This window comes from Ctenopharyngodon idella, chromosome 5 (assembly GCF_019924925.1).
Source record: "Ctenopharyngodon idella isolate HZGC_01 chromosome 5, HZGC01, whole genome shotgun sequence".
In the NCBI taxonomy this organism is placed as follows: domain Eukaryota; kingdom Metazoa; phylum Chordata; class Actinopteri; order Cypriniformes; family Xenocyprididae; genus Ctenopharyngodon; species Ctenopharyngodon idella.
The window spans coordinates 5,797,695-5,818,208 of NC_067224.1; the positions used below are offsets into that span (position 1 = coordinate 5,797,695).

Below are 20,514 nucleotides of genomic sequence, written 5' to 3' on the forward strand. Positions count from 1 at the left end.
TCTGTGTATAGCAAAATTAAACTGAAGTAGTTACAGATTTAAATACGACTGGATCATATTGTATATCTCTAAACGTCTGTTTAAACATTCATGACTATTTTCTAACATTTTTAGAGAGTATAATGAGTGAAAAGAAAACAAAAACACATACAGGTTAATATTTCTGAGACTTCGTTAAAAAAAATTAAATTGCCAGTGTTTTCAGCTTTTTTTCCCTGTTGGATCAATATTTATGAACAATTATTACTAATTTTAATGTATACTTTTATTTAAAAAGCAAAATAATCACCATCATTCTCATGTTTGTGTTATATGTGGCAAATTCAGGAGAATTAGAGGTGAGTTTGAACCAAATATTTACACCAAAGTAGCTGAAATCATCTTTTGTACAGCCACTACAAAAAGGACAAGAAAGACAACAGGGAAGGAAAGAGAATGAGATGCATAGAAAGACTAATAAAACATTCTTGACATTATCATATTTAAAAGAATTCAACCACGGTTTCAGAAATATATCACCACCTGAGACTAGACTGACAAATTCTCAGTCACACTCTTAATGAAATATGTTAGAGTCATGTAACAACCCTCACACACCTTGGCAATAGAATCACCATTGGCTAGTACATTTTTTAGTTTACTTGCCAGACTGATATACTATTTTATTTGTGTATATATCTATATACAGTTGAGCTCGAAAGTTTACATACCCCTTGCAGAATCTGCAAAAATGTTAATCGTTAAGCAATGCATCTTAATGCATCGTGTTTCCTTCTGGAGCATCACTTTTAAATAAAATTTTCCAGATAATTTACTCACCCCCATGTTATCCAAGATGTTCATGTCTTTCTTTCGTCAGTCGAAAAGAAATTAAGGTTTTTGATGAAAATATTCCAGGATTTTTCTCCTTAATAGTGGACTTCAATGGCCTCCAAACGGTTGAAGGTCAAAATTACAGTTTCAGTGCAGCTTTAAACGATACCAGACGAGGAATAAAGGTCTTATCTAGCGAAACGATCGGTCATTTAAAAAAAAAAAAAAATCAAAATGTATATGCTTTATTATGATCGCATCACAAGTGCTTCCACCAGAACGCGATTCTGTATTCTTCAAAAAGCTTACGCTGTATGTCCTACGCCTTCCCTATTCTACTTACGGAACGAACGCAGCGCCAGTTTCGTTTTTTTTCGTAAGTTGAATAGGGAAGGCGTAGGACATACAGCGTAAGCGTTTTGGAGAATACGGAAAGCGGAATCACGTGCAAGGCGTTAATTTGTGTTTATAAAGCATATACAGTTGTATTTGTTTCGAAAATGACCGATCGTTTCGCTAGATAAGACCCTTATTCTTCGTCTGGTATCTTTAAAGCCCTTTGAAGCTGCACTGAAACTGTAATTTTGACCTTCAACCGTTTGGAGGCCATTGAAGTCCACTATAAGGAGAATAATCCTGAAATGTTTTCATCAAAAACCTTAATTTCTTGTCGACTGACGAAAGAAAGACATGAACATCTTGGATGACATGGGGTGAGTAAATTATCAGGAAAATTTTATTTAAAAGTGGACTAATCCTTTAATTGAAATAGTACAGATCGCTTGACGGAGAGCGGAACTCTCAAGCGCTCAGTCAGAATGTTTAGCGCGTGGGAATATATTTATGCTAAACCTATACTTAGCCTCTAACACACATTAGCGAGTAAAATCTTACGGCCCTATCATACAGGAGTTTCAGCCTGACGCAGTTATCATTTTCAAAATGCGGAAGTGAGTTAGCATTTTAGCACTTCCGGTTCCATTTTCCAGAAGTCTATGGGAAATCGAGGGAACCCGTGCGCCGCTAACTTCCGGGTTGTCCTACAAAATGACGTCATACCTGCACCACTCTATGAGGCCGCTGCCATCTTAGCAGCACTTCACTCCCGGATAACTGAAAATGGGCAATGAGGTGGGACATGGTTGGAACTGAGGTGCCTGGTTACTGAAACCACGCCCGCCTAGCGCGACGTGGTCATGTTATCAGGCTAAGAAGCTATCTATCTTAGATACTATCTAAAATATTAATAAAGATAAGTTATATCATTTGTAAGTTCTAAATGTTTACTGTCAATATACAGTGTCTTTTTTTTTTATGATTTAGATCAGGGGTGGGGAACGTTGATCCTGGAGGGCCATTGTCCTGCAGAGTTTAGCTCCAACCCTGAAAAAAACACTCAACTGCCTGTAACTTTAGTAATCCTGAAGACCATGGTTAGCTTCAGGTGTGTTTAATTAGGGTTGGATATAAACTCTGCACGACAATGGCCCTCCAGGATCAACGTTCCCCACCCCTGATTTAGATGCTCCAGCACCAGTAATTGTAATTTGTTTTGGGTGTGCAAAGAACAACATGAAAAATCAAACGGGACTTCATACCTTTATAATGAAATAGCGATCGCAAGATGAATCCAATCCGTTGCACTTGGGTAAAATATCCATGAGTGTCCATTGAAAAACAAAAAGCAGTACTTTTTGTCCACAAAAGCGTTAAATCCATGAAATATTGATATATTATCCATTGTTTGCATCACATATCTTCTGAATGATCTGCTTTCTATCATCGTTCTTCAAGAAATTATGCAACCTGAGCAGCGTTTATGTTGTAAAACTGTATATGATCATATATATCTCACAAACAAATGAGTCCGCGTCCAAAGTATAATTTTTTAAAATGCAGCCGTTAAATGTCCAAGCAGTGCTGTCGGAGTTTTATATCCTCCCGCCATTGTCACTGTAGTAAATCTCAGACTCAGGAGCAAAAATTTTAGCCAATGCCACGATCCAACAACGTGTGTTCTGTTTATCTTCTGCATGCGTGCACATGTACACAGACGCACATCTGTCTCGAGTCTCGACCATTAACGCAGCAAGCCATATTATTTTATAATTGTATATATTGTTATTTTATAATTGTATAAAATAATCCCGAAAAAAAGCACAAACACGGCAGAGATGCCAAATTCAGCAGCTGGAATTAGCTTAGGTAACATGACGGCTCACAGACAGCAGCGGCAAACCTGTCACTCAAGTGACCATGCCCTTAGTTATGCAGAACTTTAAGGCTTAATATAATTTAAATGGATGAGTTATAAAAAAATTCACCCCCCTCAGAGTTGTCATGAAGGGCAAAATTAGCAGTATAGACAAAAAACACAATTTGATCCAGGCTGTAAACATGTTTTTTTCTGCTGTAAAGTTGGCCATTTTAACATGGGACTCAATGAGATTCTGCTCTCTTTTGGAGCCTGTCCCTAGCGGCCAGTCGATGAATCGCAGTTTAAGTCACTTCCGTATTGGCTTTAAGAGAAACTAGGGGAGGATGCCACTTGATTTAAACTGACTCGTCAGGTTGAGGGTGTCTATATTCTGCCATGTAAATAGCAATCCGCCTGGCTTTTAAAGGGAATGGGAGATGACACTCTGATTGGTTTATTGCACGTTACACCCAAAACACATCCATGATTCATTAAGAGACTAGGTACAACCCTTTTGGACCATGCGCCTGGCGTTAAACTAGCAAAAGTGGACCCTAAGTGCACCTGCGGCATGCGCTTCAGACCATACGATTAGATCGATAAAATTAGGCCCTAAGAGTTTATTAGCCAATGGCAAATGATAGACATTAATTAGTCGCCCTCTACTCGTATTGTAGAGGGTTGTAGAGTAACCATTTTGTGGTTTCTCCATGATGTCTGCAAAGTTGGTTATTTTTCTTTGTAAACAAGCTGGGAATGGTCTGTCTCTATAGTCTGTAATTTTTTAATTCTTCTTTTAGGAAAATTGCTGGTTCTGTAGCTGGTACAGATGTGTGGACCCCAAATGTGGAAACCAGCCTCACTTGCTCATGTACATAGTTCCAGCTTTACATGCAGGAAGAACTGATGCAGTTGAACAAAACCTTTGCAGATGTCTCAAGCAAACCTGAAGAGGCCACAAACTCTAAGGATTACACTAGTCTGGTGAAGTACATGGATAATGCATATACACATCTCTCTCTGAGGTGGTAACAAGTTGCTATAAAGACTACTTGAATTCTTTTGGCATTTTAGTTACCCACTTCTTCTTAACATCGTACATTTAAAAATCAGCTACAAAAATCATGTTTGAGTGTGTATGATTGTATTTTATTTGTTGTAAAATACATCTTGAAAGTCTCTTCAATAAATATTAACCACATACTTTATTTTACTCCTAAATTGAAAATGGCCAATGAAACCCATGGCTTAAAAATGCTAATTCTTTTCCAGGTTTTGGTCCAGCAGGTCTGGCAGCAGCTGTTGCTGTCGAGCCCACTTGAGGAGTTTGGCCTTAAACACACTGTACTGCCTGTCCGGATGCATCCTGCTGAATGGCAAACTCAAAGGTTGAGTGGCCGCGCCGGACCGGTTCGGGAGGTTTTGAGAGCACAGGTGGGAGGAGTTCAAAGGCCATTGACGGAGACCAGAACCACCGGAAACTTCTCATTGTGGATGGGATCTAGTTGGTCCAGTATATCCCGTGACCAGGCTGTCAGCTTCTTTTTGCAGGACTGGCATTCAAGGTACTCAGTATCCATGAAATACCAGCCGCTGACATCTAAGACCTTCCTGGCGGTCTTGTGCATCCCGCATGCTGTCAAATGGATGCCAAGCTGTCGACAGGTGAAGATTGGAGGTGCTGATTCTGGCATCTGCTCAGCATTTCTTCTCATACACTTCTGCAGAGCATCCATCTTGGTAATTGGTCTGGCATTCTGCTTTTTGAAGCTCACTTGATGAAGCTAAAATGGAGGGACACAGAATTAGCTTAATCCCCAACATTACACATTCTCTACTGTCTGCATCCTCTGTTAGAAAAGGGTATGGTTTACATCGATGTTGAGGTCCGTCGCCTCATAAAGGTCCTTAAAGGACATGGTGGCCAAGTTGCCAAGACCTGGTCTTCCTGGGCTGGTGTGCCAGAGCCTATCTGACCCAGTGCTCACTGATGGCAGCCATCATGTCAGGAGACAGGCCAGCATACCGCAGCAACGCATCCTTGTTGCCCATGACAGCAGACTGGGTGGTGTCTTCTCCCTCACGCTCCCGTTGATGGGTGGCCAGCACCATGGCTGCGTACACAATGTCATTGGACAGCAACCATTTAAAGGTTTACCCCAGTACTGGCCAAACTGCAGGGCGCTCTCACTCAGCACAAGCTGATGATTGGACGTGTCACCTCCTGCTCCTGTAGCAGGCCACGACCGTCCCAGGGTGGGATTTCTCCTGGCAGTCTTGCATTAGAGAGTCTCACTGGCTCGCAGCAGATTTTACACCTTCAACTTGGGTTCAAAGAAGTAACTGGAGACGGTTTGATTCCAAGCAAAGAAAATATAAACATAACAATTCAAAATTTAACTACATTACATGCATACTTTCGAGTTGAAAATATCATTTATTTGTAAAACTATGTAGTGGCATCTTTCCCACAAGTTAAGCTAATGATTTAAACCATTTGTAAATAATATTTATTTTTTAAAATATGCACACATTCATAAACACAAAACGTTTCTTGTCTCGTCACATTCAGTTATTAATTACGTGAATCATGTAAATGATAGCATATTTTAAATTCAAAACCTAAGTTTGTTGAAAAAACTTTGCATTACTGGATATTACTGTCAGCCGTTCAACATTTCTATTGTAAAACATCTGTCAAGTATTAAATGTTTAGCTACTTCTTACCACACACTCTTCCACCGTTAAAACTAAAGCATTACGTTGGAATTTGCACTAGCCCTCTGTGAACAGTAAGGCCCGCCTTCAATCATTTTGACATTGACGAGCGCTGGTAGACCGTGGAGTCAGACCAGCCTAAAATCATAGTGGAGTGCAGCAGAGCAGCATCAAGAATATCAGTATCAAATGTTGGGGGGACAATATGGCCATTTCTAATTATTGGGGCGTGGACTTGTGTTGTGGCCCCACTGTTTGAAAAATTGACCAGTTTGATTTCAGCATCCTGTTATAGTTCAGAGAGCAGCATTATTGTGCATTAAATTATGGCTCCAAAAAGACTGAGATGCATCCACCAGATGGTCTGGAAAAGGCCTGTAGAGTGAGTTTTCTCCACAAGGCACCACATCCACATTCGGAGGCAGTGGCCTCCGAACCTTAAGACCGTGAAAGTGTCAAGTAAGATTTCTAAACTATTAATGAATGTAAAAGAATGAATCATATGAAAAGCAACAAATATCTAAAATGTTTTATTTCTTTGTATTTTACAGTTCTTCCACACTGGCTGTGCTCCCTCCTCCATCTGCTGTTGCTGATGCAGACCTTAAACGGGTGCCAAGGGCCACGGCCTGGAGAAGAAGGAAGAGAGCTGAAGAGGACACAAAGACCCAAAAGCACAGCAAAGCCATTGAGCAGAGAGCAGATTCAAAAGGATATCCCTGCAGATTGCATGGACAGCCAGAGAAACGAGTTGGACACAGTTTCTTCTAAGTAAAAAGTTGCTCTGCCACTTTAGCTGGAAAGACTGTTTCTTAATGGCTGTCTGAGCAGAAGAGGATCGCAGACCCAGACAAATTGCCTCTGACAACTGCCTGGAAGAGGAAGAAGAGAGTAGAAGCCATTGCTCAAGGCCTGCCTCAGAAAAGTGCAGGGAAAAAAAGCAAATCGTTTACCTGGAGGATTATAGACACAGCAGTTATGTGTAATGTGAGGTGGCTGTAGAGAACATACACGACGAAGGAATATCAACAAAACAGTCTTTAATTCAAACAGAACACTCAGGAAATAAATAACATTTGTTGTACATCAAAAATGGACAAATGAACTAAGGAAACTCAGGGCTTAAATACAAGGAACAAATAAAAGGGAACTAGATGAACACAGGTGAACAGAATCTAATAATCAGTGAATAACCATGGCAGCAAACTAGAACTAATATGAACAGGCAAACAGGATCAGAAAAAAGAGTGAGAAAACTAAACTAAATCAGAACATGCGTTACATTATGAGGGCGAAACTGTGGAACTTTGGCTGGAACTTTCCAGCCATGCCCCCATTAAATAAATGTCTTTTAATTTATCTTTATCTTTTTTATCTTTTGTTTGATAAATGTTGTTAGACTGTCTGTTTTAAAATAGTTTCTGCTGTTAATACATTTTCTGTTAAAGATTTATTTTAATATTTGTATTATTTTGTTTACATTTATATACTCTCTCTATAGTTTTAGTGTGAACTATTTCTTAAATAAAACTAAAAAAACTTTTTGACTTGTTTTAAGGGTAGAATTGCTATTAAATGAATTCAATTTACTGCATACCTTTACAATCAAGTTTATTAAAAAATTATAATAATTCATTTAAAAAATAGGAACATTAAAATGCTAATGAATAAATAGAAAAAAGAGCAATACAATTAAAAGAAATGGCTAAGACAATTTACATGACTGTTATGAAGGCAAATAAATGTTCCTTAATAAAAAGAAACAAAAGTTACTTAAAAACAAATAACTATTTTTAGTGAAGGATCTCTTCATTCCTCTTCTCTTGCAGCCACTCTTGTCTTTCCCTCTGCTGTGGCACAGAAGAAGAGGCTGCCCACACTGGTGTGCCCAAACTCTTTTTCTTTCTGGGCTGCCCACATCGACTGCACATGTGCCCGATCGGTTTGCTGGGGATGGGGCAGCCCTTGCACACGGGCTAAAATCTCTGCTGCCTTCCTCTTCCTCCACAAAGTTGTTCTGCTCAAGGACACACACACACACACTTAGAAAATCAGATGCACTTAACTGACAATGCGTAATTTGCAAATATCTAATACGTCGGCTATTGTAACCGGGCAGCTAACAGGTACCTGTGGGCTGGCAGGACTAACGGAAGGTTGCTGTTGGAAGGTAGCGTTTCCAGGAAGGAGAGGAGGTTGAGCAGCTGGCATCAGGATCCGAATGATCCATTGAAAGAGACGGGGATTCCTCAGACTCAGGTGCCGAGGAGACCCCGGTCTCTAGGGGAGGAGGGACACTGAATATTTGCCTCAATAGTTTTAGGCCTTTTTGCAAATGTTTCAATCAAGTTTAGCTGCTTTAAACAGCGTTTAATCATTTTGAGCCTGGTTTTAAACATTAACTATCTGTAATGTAATTTTTTATGTGTGGAAAAAAGCGCCAATTAAACAAAACTAAACTAGCCAATCAGATTTCTTTTCACCCATCCCCCACCAATGCGCGCACATACAGACATTTGACTTTACAACACACAAACTCACAGCTTTATTTATTCCCATTCTCCTTTGCTTTCTAAATATGTTATGAGTGTACATAGATTAATAATCAATTAAAAAATTATGTTAAAAAAATAAAAACGTGATTAATTATCTCCCTCTCATGGTACGCGAAATTAATTGAACCACTGAATCGGTTCTTCGAATCGATTAATTGAATCAAAAAAGGAACCGCTAAATCGGCACGACGGCTTCCCTCGCTGGTCTTTCTCAGTGCTGTTTCTGCAAAGGATTTTTCCAAATAATCAACAAACCTTCGACGGGACACGCAAACAACTTGATAAACATGTAAACACTCATTTATAGCCGTAATATAAGTGTGCATTTACATCGGATTACATTCAGTTTTACGTATAGTGTTATTATTTTTTGCTCTGCGTTATGATGTTCAGTTCACTTACTATCCATTTTTGTTGTGTGTAATATGACTCAAGACTGCTAGCTACCTACCATCCAGACATTATGAGTTGTTTAACCTATAATTAATATCCTTCTAACACATGAAACAACCGAAAGCCATTCTCTTGAAGCACTTTCAAATATCTCCGCTGTTTTTCGAGCTAGCCCGCCAGATTGCGCTAGTCAAACGCCATTTCCCGCTTGTTATATATTGAATGTTTCCAAATAACTAAATTTTATTTCTCCACTGTACAACAGGGATCCCACTGAGTTGTTAATGAAGATGGGAGACCCCTCAGATCTGAGTGTGTCTCTGCTCTCATCGTCCGACAATGTGTCCAGTGATGCGACCTACATCGTTTCACCATTATCTGACCTGCCAATCACAGATTCAGAACTGTGGCTAGACTCCATGTCTGATTCAAGTAAGAAAAATAGCATGTTTAATTTCTATGTTTTTTTCTGTTTTTTTTTTTTTTGTGATTTTCTGAACGTTTAAACCAGAATGTATGCCCTTCTCATTTGATACAGAACGCAGAAAGACCTCCACATCCTGCCCATTAACCTCTGTCCGTCCTAACACAGAGGATGCTGAGCTTCTGACGCCTGTGGGCTCTGGGAAGAAAACCAAAGTCTCTGTGAATAAGTGCAGTGTGTGCAGGAAAGAGTTTAAAACCACCTGTGCACTTAAAACACACCTCTTGATCCACAGACATGATGGGCCACACATCTGCAGCATCTGTCAGAGAGTATTTAAACATTATCATCAGCTGTAAGTATCACATGGTATTTCAGAGATTTAGTTATGGTCATTTGTCTTCTAGATCAGAGGTTTTCAAATGGGTCCAGGGGGGCAACCTCTGTTTTGTATTGTCCCTTTGTATTGACATTCGTTCACAAAGCAGTCCGGTGTGAAATGATTCACGCAAACATAACGAATTTCGGTAGAGTTGAGGGAGCATTTTCTTCAAAAACAAAATTAATCCACCTCGTCTTCAGCGGCTCAGATTTCGAGAGTAAATGGAGAGAGCTATGTGGATTAGTACATCCAGCTACAGAACACCTAAAACGCTTGGGAGACATTCTCATCAGTGCAGCAATTGCAGACTGTGTAAACTCGCTGTGAAGTTGCTCAGGGCGGTTCTATGTTAAAACGGCAGTGTCTGTCAACATTCGTGGGCGGGGCCTATGGCTAATGTGACGTCACATTGCCAGGGATCTGGAAACGGCTTGTTCTGAGACACTGCTTATGATTTATGGGGATTAAAAAAAAAGGAGTGGGTGGATTTTTATCACTATAGGGTGGTTGTGTACACACACTGCCAACACACATTTATGTCCAAACACCATGCAAAAGTGAATTTTGCATAATAGGTTTCCTTTTAATAAACGTGCGGTTAGTCGACTAATCGCTTAGAATGAACAACTACTAGTCGACCAGAAAAATCTTTAGTCATGGCTGTCCTACTGCAAGGTGTAATAGAATAGATATACTCCTCTATTCGTTCATTATTCACTTCATAGCAAATCCCACATGGGGTTGTAAAATTGATGTACAAGATGTACAATTCTTCATTTGCGCAACACAGCACTGATCCAAAATGCTCTCACGCTAGCCCCGGACCAGTGGGCCATCCCTGTTTTTGAGCCCTGCTTACAAGGGCAACCAAAGTAAATTTACTGGATATTTCTTGCACTGATCCAGTTTCATCACTTATAAAAGGAGAGGGTCAGTCAAAAGGTCAGATTTAGGTAAACAAATTGAAATTGTAGTGTGCTCAAATCCTGTTTCCAGTGTCATCATCTTGTTATTTCTCCGTAGAACTTCCCACATGATGACCCATCACAAGAGGAAGACATATCACTGTACTCAATCTGGCTGCCACAAAACCTACAGTGACAAAAACTCCCTAAAACATCATTGTGCGTCTCGACACGGAGTCCACTTCACGTCTCCTTCCTCCACCAGCTTAGCTTACAACTATGACCTGCCGGCCTCACTGTGGGAGCCTACGGTTAATCGTGCTGCATCAGACTCTCGTGGCCTCTTCATCTCTCAACCAAAGCCTGTTTCCACTCCTGTGCTAAAAGATCCCAGTTATTCTGGAAAACTCAAGCTTGGTTTGGGGTGCTACGCAGAAGACACCCATCCCGCTCAGGTAAAACGTTCAACGCCTCAGGAAAGCTGGACTTTAGCGACTGCCAGTGAGTCTTATAAGATCAAAGAAAGCACCAAGATGCTAAACTCCACTCAGTGGACTTTAGGTATCGACGCTTTTGAAGAAAATCCTGTGGTTTCACAGATTCCATTTGATGTTCATAGTTTGGAAACCAATCTTGATTTCCGTGAGTCTTACCCCGAAGAACGGAAAGAGATGCTGTCATTTCAGCCTAAAAGAGAGGCAACTACCTCCAGCGTGGGATTCCCTACGAGGCCACCAGGTTCAGTTGGCCACAAGAAGCATTGTCCAATCCTGCTGAAACACAGTCTGAAAGACCCCAAACCTCTGAACAAGTTAAAGCGTCGGCACTCCTTTTCCAGCTCTACTCCTCCTGTCTTATTAGTCCCTGAACCGAAAAGTGATTTTGACTGTAACCTTCCTGATCCTGCACTTCCTTCTCCTCCTCTTCATGCACCATTACCCAACAGCAGGAAGAGGAAGTCCTGCTCTAAGGACACCTTGTCTAATGTTCCAACTCCTCCACTGCCTGTTCCTCAGCCCGGATGTCATAAACGTTCACGATCCCGCTCTTCCTACCTTGTCTCACCTAGTCAGGTGGCACTTGCGTCCTTTAGCACTTACCTAGGCAACCCATTTTTACAAAAGGTACACAATATTCCACTTTTTCCTATATTTCATCCTTGTTTGAAGAGATAATCAATATTTTGTATTTCATTACGCAGGAGTCCATTATGGAATCAACAGTAGAGGAACCAAACTCTGGTTTCAGGTTAGAAAAATGAGTAAAAGCAATAATTAAATGTTATGGTACCCAACACTAAAACACTGTATTAAAGGGATAGTTCACCTCAAGTTGTTCCAAACCTGCATGAATTTCTTTCTTCTGCTGAACATAAAAGAATATATTTTGAAGAATATTAGTAACCAAACAGTTGATTGGCCCCATTGACTTCCATAGTATGGAAACTTGAGGGTGAGTAAATGAACAATAATTTTTAGGTGAACTATCCCTTTAAGTTATAAGAGATTCATGTTCTGAAAAGGATAGTTCACCTAAAATGAAAATGATGTAATTTACTCAACCTCATGTGGTTCCAAACCTGTATGACTTACTTTCTTCTGTGGAACACAAAAGGAATAGCAACTTAAACAGTCATTTGCTCACAGCTGTCATATGATTAATTTCATTACTTTCCTGCCAGTCATGATGAATAAGGATGTTTTAAAAATTATTTTATCCAAATTAAATGTTATGATTTAAAATAATTACCTGTATTAGAGTACAAATGTCTCTAAATTAACCATCAAGGAACAGATTAATATTATTACGCTGATTTGAGGACAAGTTTTAATCTTTATCTAAACAGTGCAAATTTAGAAAAATGTATATTATTATATACACTACTGCTCAAAAGTTTGGGGTCAGTAAGATTTTTAAAATGTTTTTGAAAAATCTCTTATGCTTATGCTGCTGTTATTTGATCAAAATACAGTAAAAACAGTAAAATAGTAATACAGTAAAAATCCTGTGATGGTAAAGCTGAATTTTCAGCATCATTATTCTAGTCTTCAGTGTTACATGATCCTTCAGAAATCATTCTAATATGCTGATTTGCTGCTCAACAAACATTTCTTCCTATTATCACATTTGAACACGGTTGTGCTGTTTAATATTTTTGTGGAAAATATGATACTTTTTTTCCAGGATTTTTTTTTGCAAAATAGAAAGTAACATTATAAATGTCTTTACTCTCACTATTGATACATTTAATTCAACCTTGCTGAATAAAAGTATTAATTTCTTTAAAAAAAAAAAAAAAAAAAAAAACCTTACGAACACTAATTTTATAGTGCTTTTTTGTCAGTTTTGAAGCTTAACTGCCGCTAGTCTCTATATGCTTTTGTAGTAGGGTTGCAAAGGGGCTGAAACTTTCCATGGGAAGTTAAGCTGTGGAATTTTGGGAATATTCCAAGTTTGACACTTAATGACAATTTACAGGAATTGGAAAAGGAAATAAACAGGAAATTAATTGGAAATTAATAATTTATAGTAATTTATACAAACTTTATCATATACAAACATAAACATTTTGTTTGGTCATAAGCAGACATGCATGCAAACTAATACAAATTTTAAAAATAAAATTTTTAACTGTATCCAGCAGAATCATGTAGTTTTGGGGATCTGTTTGCTGTAGGTAACTGCTGAAATGGAGGTGAATGGAACTTTTGAACGGTAGTGTATATAAATTTTATTTTAAAGGATTAGTTCACTTTGAAATGAAAATTAGCCCAAGCTTTACTCACCCTCAAGCCATCCTAGGTGTATATGACTTTCTTCTTTCTGATGAACATAATCGCAGAAATATTAATAAATATCCTGATGCATCCGAGCTTTTTAATATCAGTGATAGGGATCAATGAGTATGAGCTGAAGAAAGTGCTTCCATCCACATCTATCCATCATAAATATGTGCTCCGCACGGCTGCGGGGGGTTAATAAAGGCCTTCTGAAGCGAAGCGATGCGTTTGTGTAAAAAAATATCCATATTTAAACAAGTTATGAAGTAAAATATGTAGCTTCCACCAGACCACCTTCCATATTGAAGTTGCGAAGAAAGTGTAAACTGGTGTCGCGTCAGTTAAGCTTTTACCTTAAGTTGAATAGGGAAGGCGTAGGACGTAGCGTAAGCTTTGTGAACTACAAGAGTTTTACAATTTCTGCATACGTTGAATATGGAAGGCGGCTCGTGCGGAAGCTAGATATTTTACTTCATAACTTGTAAAATATGGATTTTTTTTTTACACAAACGCATCACTTCGCTTCAAAAGGCCTTTATTAACCCACATAGAACCCTCATTTATTAACCCTTTATTAACCACATAGAATATGAATAATATGAATGTCTTCATGAGACAGGCCTAAACTAGTCATGGTACCAGCACAAAAACACACTCAGAAAAATATAATCTAATTATTGTTATCAACAAACTTTAAAACTTTTGAAACAACTTTAAAAATATTGAGGTAAAACATTTTTTGTCAATATTGCACACCCCTAATGTATAGTATTCATTTTTATTTCTTCAGGTCTTAAAAAGATCTTAAAAAGAGCAGCATGAACATTTCTGTTTTTGTGTTTAGTGTACAGCAAGAGTAAATTGTGATAAAATTTTAATTTTTTCAAAATATTTTGTTAAGTAGCTGCTAACTCTGCTTTTTATATCAGCAGGTCTATGATAAAATTACTGTAAGTTTCACTCTGGTTTGTTTCCCACAGAATCTATAAAAGATCTTCATCTGTACGCAGAGCTCGATCGCAGCCCTCATGTTCTCAAGAAGCTCTTGGCTCTGGTGGTACAAAGGAAAAACATAATTCACAGCCGTCCACCTCAACACTGGTGCTGCTGACGTTAATTCAAGTATTATTGTAAACTTAACATATGAAAATCAGCATAATACTTATATTAACATATTTTATCTTACTTATTTTTTTTCACACAGGGTGAAGAACAGAAGGGGAATTCAGGACAAAAGCAAAAGTCCAAAGGGACAAACCTGTCCCCACTGATCATGCCCGTGTCTGTCCCAGTCTCTGTGACAAACGTTTTAGACCCCCAAGCTACCACACATCAAGTAATGTTATAATAGATAACAACATAATGACATTAAACTGAATATCCTAAAATGGCTTTTTACCTTCGATGAGGGATAGTTTAAAAGGCGATGATCCACTAACCACTAAATGAGTTTATATCTTGTCTAGGCTGAGATGCCACAGACTCGTAAAGGTGCATCTAAGAGGTCTCGTTGTCTTGACCCTTTAAAGCACCTGATCATCCCCAGTCCACCTCTGCCTCGCCTGTCTTCCCCAAAATGGGCCCGTGATCAGGAAACCCAGGGTTTGCAGAGAAGTCGTGCCACGGGGGGTTATCCCAGCCAGCTGCGCTCACCAACCTATCTGGCAGACCACCCGCTGAGCCCTAGGTTTCAACCCCCACCCTACACCCCTCAGCCCATGCTGAGCCCTCTCCGTCCTGGGACAGGCCTCTACTCTAAAAGCCTGCCACAGTATCAGCCATGGACACCGCTACCCAGCACCCTCGGTGAGCACTAAACCCATGATTTCAGCTTTAATTTGATTTTCTGAGAGAACCTGGCATCAGTTTCACAGATTGATGCAGTTAACTTTTACATTATTTTTCTCTTTTCTACAAATGCTTTTTGTTTTAATTCCAACTTCTTGCCAAATCATTTTAACTTTGAAACCCTACAGATGGCTTGTCCTTCCCAACTGACAACACAGTCGTCAGCATACAGCCGTGAGTCACTCTACATCTGTATTAAAGAGGACCTATTATGCTTTTTTTTTACATTTTCAACTTTCTTTAGTGTGTAATGTTGTTTGAGCATGAAAACTGTCAGCAAAGTTACAAAGCACAAAGTCTGTCCAAAGGGAGTTATTCTCTATATCAGTGCGCACTGTTTCTGAACTCCCTGAAACACCTCGATTGTAGTCTTGCGTTTTCTTCAGGGAATGTACACGGCACAATATTTCTCATTTAAATAACACACTGATCCATTTGATAAATCAGAGCACATCGCACTTTTTCGAAGGAGGGGCTTTATACAGACAGGAACTAAACAAGGGTGCATTTCCCAAAAGCAGCGTTAGCCAACTATTGTCGCAAGTTCTGTTGAATTGTGTTAGTAATGATGGAACTTGCTTTGGGAAACGCACCCCCAGAGCGTTACTGACAGACTGGGAAGACAGGTGCTGCAACAATGTAAAATATGTGAAAAATAATGTTGCTTTTTTTTTTTGTTTTGTTTTTAATATTCAAGCATGAAAACCTATTTTAGTAGACCCCAAAAAACAAAATCAAGACTTTGTAAAAGGGTATAATAGGTCCTCTTTTAATTCATTCATATTAAATTATTTGTTTTTAGTTTTTGTATGATTAAGATCTTTTATTTATTTATTATCTTAGGTCCCTAGAAAAGTTTTTTTTATGGCAACAAAAACTTTGATGTATTATTTTTGCAAAATACTTTTTTTTAAATAATATAATTCCAGTCAAAAGTTTGGATACACTTGACTGCATGATATTAAAGACTTTTTGATCTGAAGGCTTTTTAAATTCACCTTTGTATGTTTGTTTTTTTACAAAAAGGATTGGAATTAATTACCTAAATACAGAGGGACATTCTACACAGTCTTACATTTACATTTCATGTAATGTCATTCCACCAGCTTTTTTACAAGACTGTTAATTTCCTTTCTGTGTTAATGGCAGTTACTTCTGTCCTGTTTCCTTTAGAAGGATTAATGTGGGTTCGCGTTTTCAAGCAGACATCCCTCCAGTACGTGACACGCTCTACTTACTTTATGAAGAACACCCTGCTCAGCTCGTCTGGGCTCCTTGGAAAGATCTCTCTACTAACATAGAGACACAGCAAAGGGGTAAACACACCAACACACACACCACTCTCACACAGTATCACCTGCAAGGGCATGTTGGCTGTGCATTGAATAACTTTAATTTTAGTAATTATAAACATATTACATCCTTTTTTGGAGGCCTGTCATTCCCATTCAAAAGAACAGCATGGGCTGTTCATGTGTGAGTAAATTTCGTCACAAAATAGTATAGACCTGTGGTTTTTTTAGGGGGCCTTAAGATGCATTAAAATGAAGACAAAACAAGCATTGAAATAAGCCAAAATGATTAAAAATCAAGATTTTTAATTCACCCCCTCAACAACGGTCTTAAAAATCCAGATATATGAGAAAGCCTAATGTTAAAAGTGTGATTACTAGGCCTGGAAAACTGTCAATTAATAAAATCTCCATAGGCATGTTTATTATAAATATACATTTTTATAGTTATGCCAAATATTTTATAGGGTAGACATTTTGAGTACAAAATATTTTTAAAAATCCTTATCCTGTAAATCATGAACAACTGGAAAAAGGCTTTCCAATATTGTTGTAGACAATGGGGCCAAAAAAGAAGCACAGTTTGAGACACTGGATGTAACCATGTTTTTGCAAAATTAGGATTGAACCTCGTTAAATTAAAATGTTAACAAAAGCCAAATGTTAAACAGCTCACTGCTTTTTTTTTCTTTTAAGCATGTGCAAAGGGTTAAAACTGATCACATGTCCTTTTTGTGCTTCAGTCACAGAGCTGTTAGACATGTGCTGTTCCAGTGTTCTACCAGGAGGAGGCACCAACATCGAACTCGCTCTACACTGCCTTCATGAAGTCCAAGGAAACATAACGGTGAGCTTATCATCACACTGAGAACACTTTTATTTACAGATGTTTAATACATTATTCAACTTTCAGGCAGCACTGGATTTACTGCTAATGAGAGGAGATTATCGGACCCCCTGGCACCCTCTGAGTGATTACCACTACACAGGTACAAGCTCCTAATATACAAATACATCAGGGGTGTCCAGTTCTGCTGCTGGAGGGCCACCTTCTAGTTCTAGCAGAGTTAAACTCCAACCCTAATTAAACACACCTGAAACAACTAATCAAGGTCATCAGGATTACTAGAAGATTCCAGGCAAAAAAATGGTCCTCCAGGAGCAGAACTGGACACCCATGAAATACATAAAACTCTTAAGTCCTTCATAAATTTGATGTGGCTCATTTTAATTGGCAGGGTCAGACCACTGGACAGCTCAAGAGATGAAAGTGTTCAAGAAAGCTCTGGTTGATCATGACAAAGACTTTCAACAGATTCATAATGTGGTATGAAATTTAGAGTTCAGAAAAGAAGTCATTCCTAAATTAGTGCAAGACCCCACCCCATATTTGAGTGATATTCTGGTCTTTAGACATGGCCTAAAGCCGGGCGCACACTTTACGATTTATAGTAGTCCTTTACGTTTGTTGCTTGTCAGACTGTACGAACATGATCCTCATGTCACACTGGGGGATGTCAGCTGTCATTAATGTCAGACTGTACGACAATTAAGACGCATTAAAAATGGACACGCGCATAAAAACTTGTCCGGGGTTTTGCATCATCAACCCATACATGTTCCAAACCTGTATGAATTTCTTTCTTCTGCTGAACACAAAAGAAGATATTTTGAAGAATGTCGATAACCAAACAGTTGATGGTCCCCATTGGCTTCCATAGTAATTTTTTTTTTCTTTTTTTCCCCCCTATACTATATAAGTCAATGGGGTTCACTGACTGTTTGGTTACCGACATTCTTTAAAATATCTTCTTTTGTGTTCAGCAGATGAAAAAAATTCTTACAGGTTTGAAACGACTTCAGGGTGAGTTAATGATGACAATTTTTTAATTTTTTAGGTGAACTATCCCTTTTAAATGTCTTAAATACTAAATTTATGTTTGTTTTTTAGTTGCAGACAAAATCAATAGCTCAGTGTGTAGAGTATTACTATAACATGAAGAAGCTGAAAAAGTTAAAGCAACGTGGCAGAGCGGCCATTAAAAAGGATGGATGTGGAGAGAACGCTGTACGTTTCATTTTAGTACATGAACACATTTAGTCATTACATCTGCATATACATCATCTATATTCATGATAGTGGAATTTGTCTTCATTTACTATTGTCCTCATTACTACTATTTTCCAGAAGGTGTTCAGTTGCTCTGAAGTCTACCAGCCTGAGCAGACAGACGAAAACACACAACAGAAGACAACAGCTGCTGAGGGCAAGGTGTGTGCCAGGTTAGAGACACTACATCCTACAGCACACTCATGAGTTACATGCCTTCAAATACATGGAGTGACACAATTTAAAAAATCATTTTGTGATGTTAAAGTGTTAGTACACCAAAAAAATGAAAATTCTGCTATTAATCACCCTCATGTTGTTCCAATCCAGACTTTCGTTCATCTTCTGAACACAAATGAAGATCATTTTAATGAAATCTGAGCGATTTCGATCCCTCCGTTGACACACTACACAACTGACAATTTGACGCTTCAAAAAGATCGTAAAACTAATCCATATGAGTTGAGCGGTTTAGTCCAAATTTTCTGAAGAGACTTGATCACTTTATATGATGAACAGATTTCATTTAGGCTTTTATTCACATAAACATTGATCAGCGAACATAAACAAGCTCAATCGTAACTGAGCTATTTGCACGTCAAGCAAACGTGCTGCGTAACAAGAATGAGCCTGATTGGTTCTCACATGGGTCAAGCAAACATACTTGAGCTTCTGTTTACCACAACTGATGGGTGAGTTGAATATTTATAAGTGAAAATAAATAAATAAATAAATTCAATCTGTTCAGCATATAAAGTGATAGAGTCTTCAGAAAATTAACTGCTAAACCGCTCAATTCATATGGATTATTTTTACGATCCCTTTATGAACTTTTTGATGCATCAAAGAGGTAGTTGCGTAGCTGTCAATGGAGGGACAGAAATTTCTGATTTCATAAAAAAGATCTTCATTTGTGTTCCGAAGATGAACGAAAGTCTTACAGGTTAGGAATGACATGAGGGTGAGTAAATGATGACTTTTTTTTTTTTTTTTTTTTTTTTTCATTTTTGGGTGAACTAACACTTTAAACTAAAAATAACACATTTATGACACTATCCTGTCACTCAGTCTTTTTTTTTCAGTTATAATTGGTCATTTAAAACTTTCTGTGTCTGTTCTAATCAGCTGTAACATGCAACAAACAACAGAACATTTTCTAATATTTATTCATAGAATGCAAATTTCAAAATGGCACATTAAAATTCACTTTACCTTTTACATCCAACAGAGATGTGAAGAGCCATAGATCTCCCTCAGTCAGGATAGAAACTAACTCCAGATGGCAACGGGTATGAAAGGACACAGGTCAGAGCTGAAGCCTGAAGTTAACTGAAGTCTGTTCGGTGTTTCAGAGGAATCCTGTGTGAAGTGCTGAAGTGTGTTTTACACTACAGTAAACATTCAACTCATTGTCCAGAGAACAGTATGGACCCTGAAATTAGGCATAACTGTAATCCAAATTAAAGTTCTCATCAAAAGAGTAGCCAACTTGAAGTGAATTTACAACTGTTTATTTGTTCTGTTCAAATTTTGAAAGAAGTGCACAATGCACAGAAGTTAACAATATTTGAAGTTCTTAAAATTTTCCAGATTAGTGACTGTAGTATGACAGGGTTTCATACAAAAAGGGTTCCCTTTTTCCATGTTTATTCAACTGTTTATGATGCTCTTAAGTTTGGAATCAATATTCTCTCAGTTCAGATTTATGTATCTAAATCTGCAGTAAAAAAGTGGTATATTTAAATGATAGTAATGCGCAACAAAACTGTAAAATCCTTCCAATTCATTATAAATCTACAGTTTTACAAGTCAACTGATTTCCCCTTTCCATTTGAGGATATCTTCAATCCATGTGACCAATAATAAGGTTATTAAATTGCAGTTTTACTATCATATGCCATTGAAAACAGCTGATGATGTCAATCTATAACACGTTTACTGTTTATAATATTACTATGAAGTGTTCTGTTGTCTGATTTCTCTTTTATGTGCTGTTCTAACAGAACAAATGTTTTACTTTAATAATGCTAAATTTGTTAAACAAAATAAATGAGAACTGAAAACACATCTGCAATTCCATCTGCAATTCCCAGACTC

At 38.2% G+C, this 20,514-nt stretch overlaps 1 protein-coding gene across 3 annotated transcripts; it reads left to right on the plus strand.

Annotated features, from left to right (window-relative positions):
- The first annotated feature begins 8,445 nt into the window (after positions 1-8,445).
- Positions 8,446-20,502, plus strand: znf541 (zinc finger protein 541). 3 transcript variants are annotated; one of them, XM_051893999.1, is made up of 16 exons: positions 8,446-8,572; positions 8,942-9,108; positions 9,215-9,455; positions 10,506-11,511; positions 11,589-11,635; positions 14,148-14,268; positions 14,372-14,503; positions 14,634-14,973; positions 15,144-15,189; positions 16,189-16,331; positions 17,051-17,154; positions 17,221-17,296; positions 17,546-17,634; positions 18,259-18,375; positions 18,496-18,590; positions 19,646-20,502. In XM_051893999.1, coding segments are annotated over exons 1-16 (2,793 nt in total). In that variant the 5' UTR covers positions 8,446-8,570; the 3' UTR covers positions 19,713-20,502. The 3 variants fall into 3 exon arrangements, with proteins under 3 accessions (XP_051749959.1, XP_051749960.1, XP_051749961.1); XM_051894000.1 differs by having other exon boundaries at positions 18,496-18,579; XM_051894001.1 differs by having other exon boundaries at positions 14,148-14,503.
- The last annotated feature ends 12 nt before the right edge of the window (positions 20,503-20,514 follow it).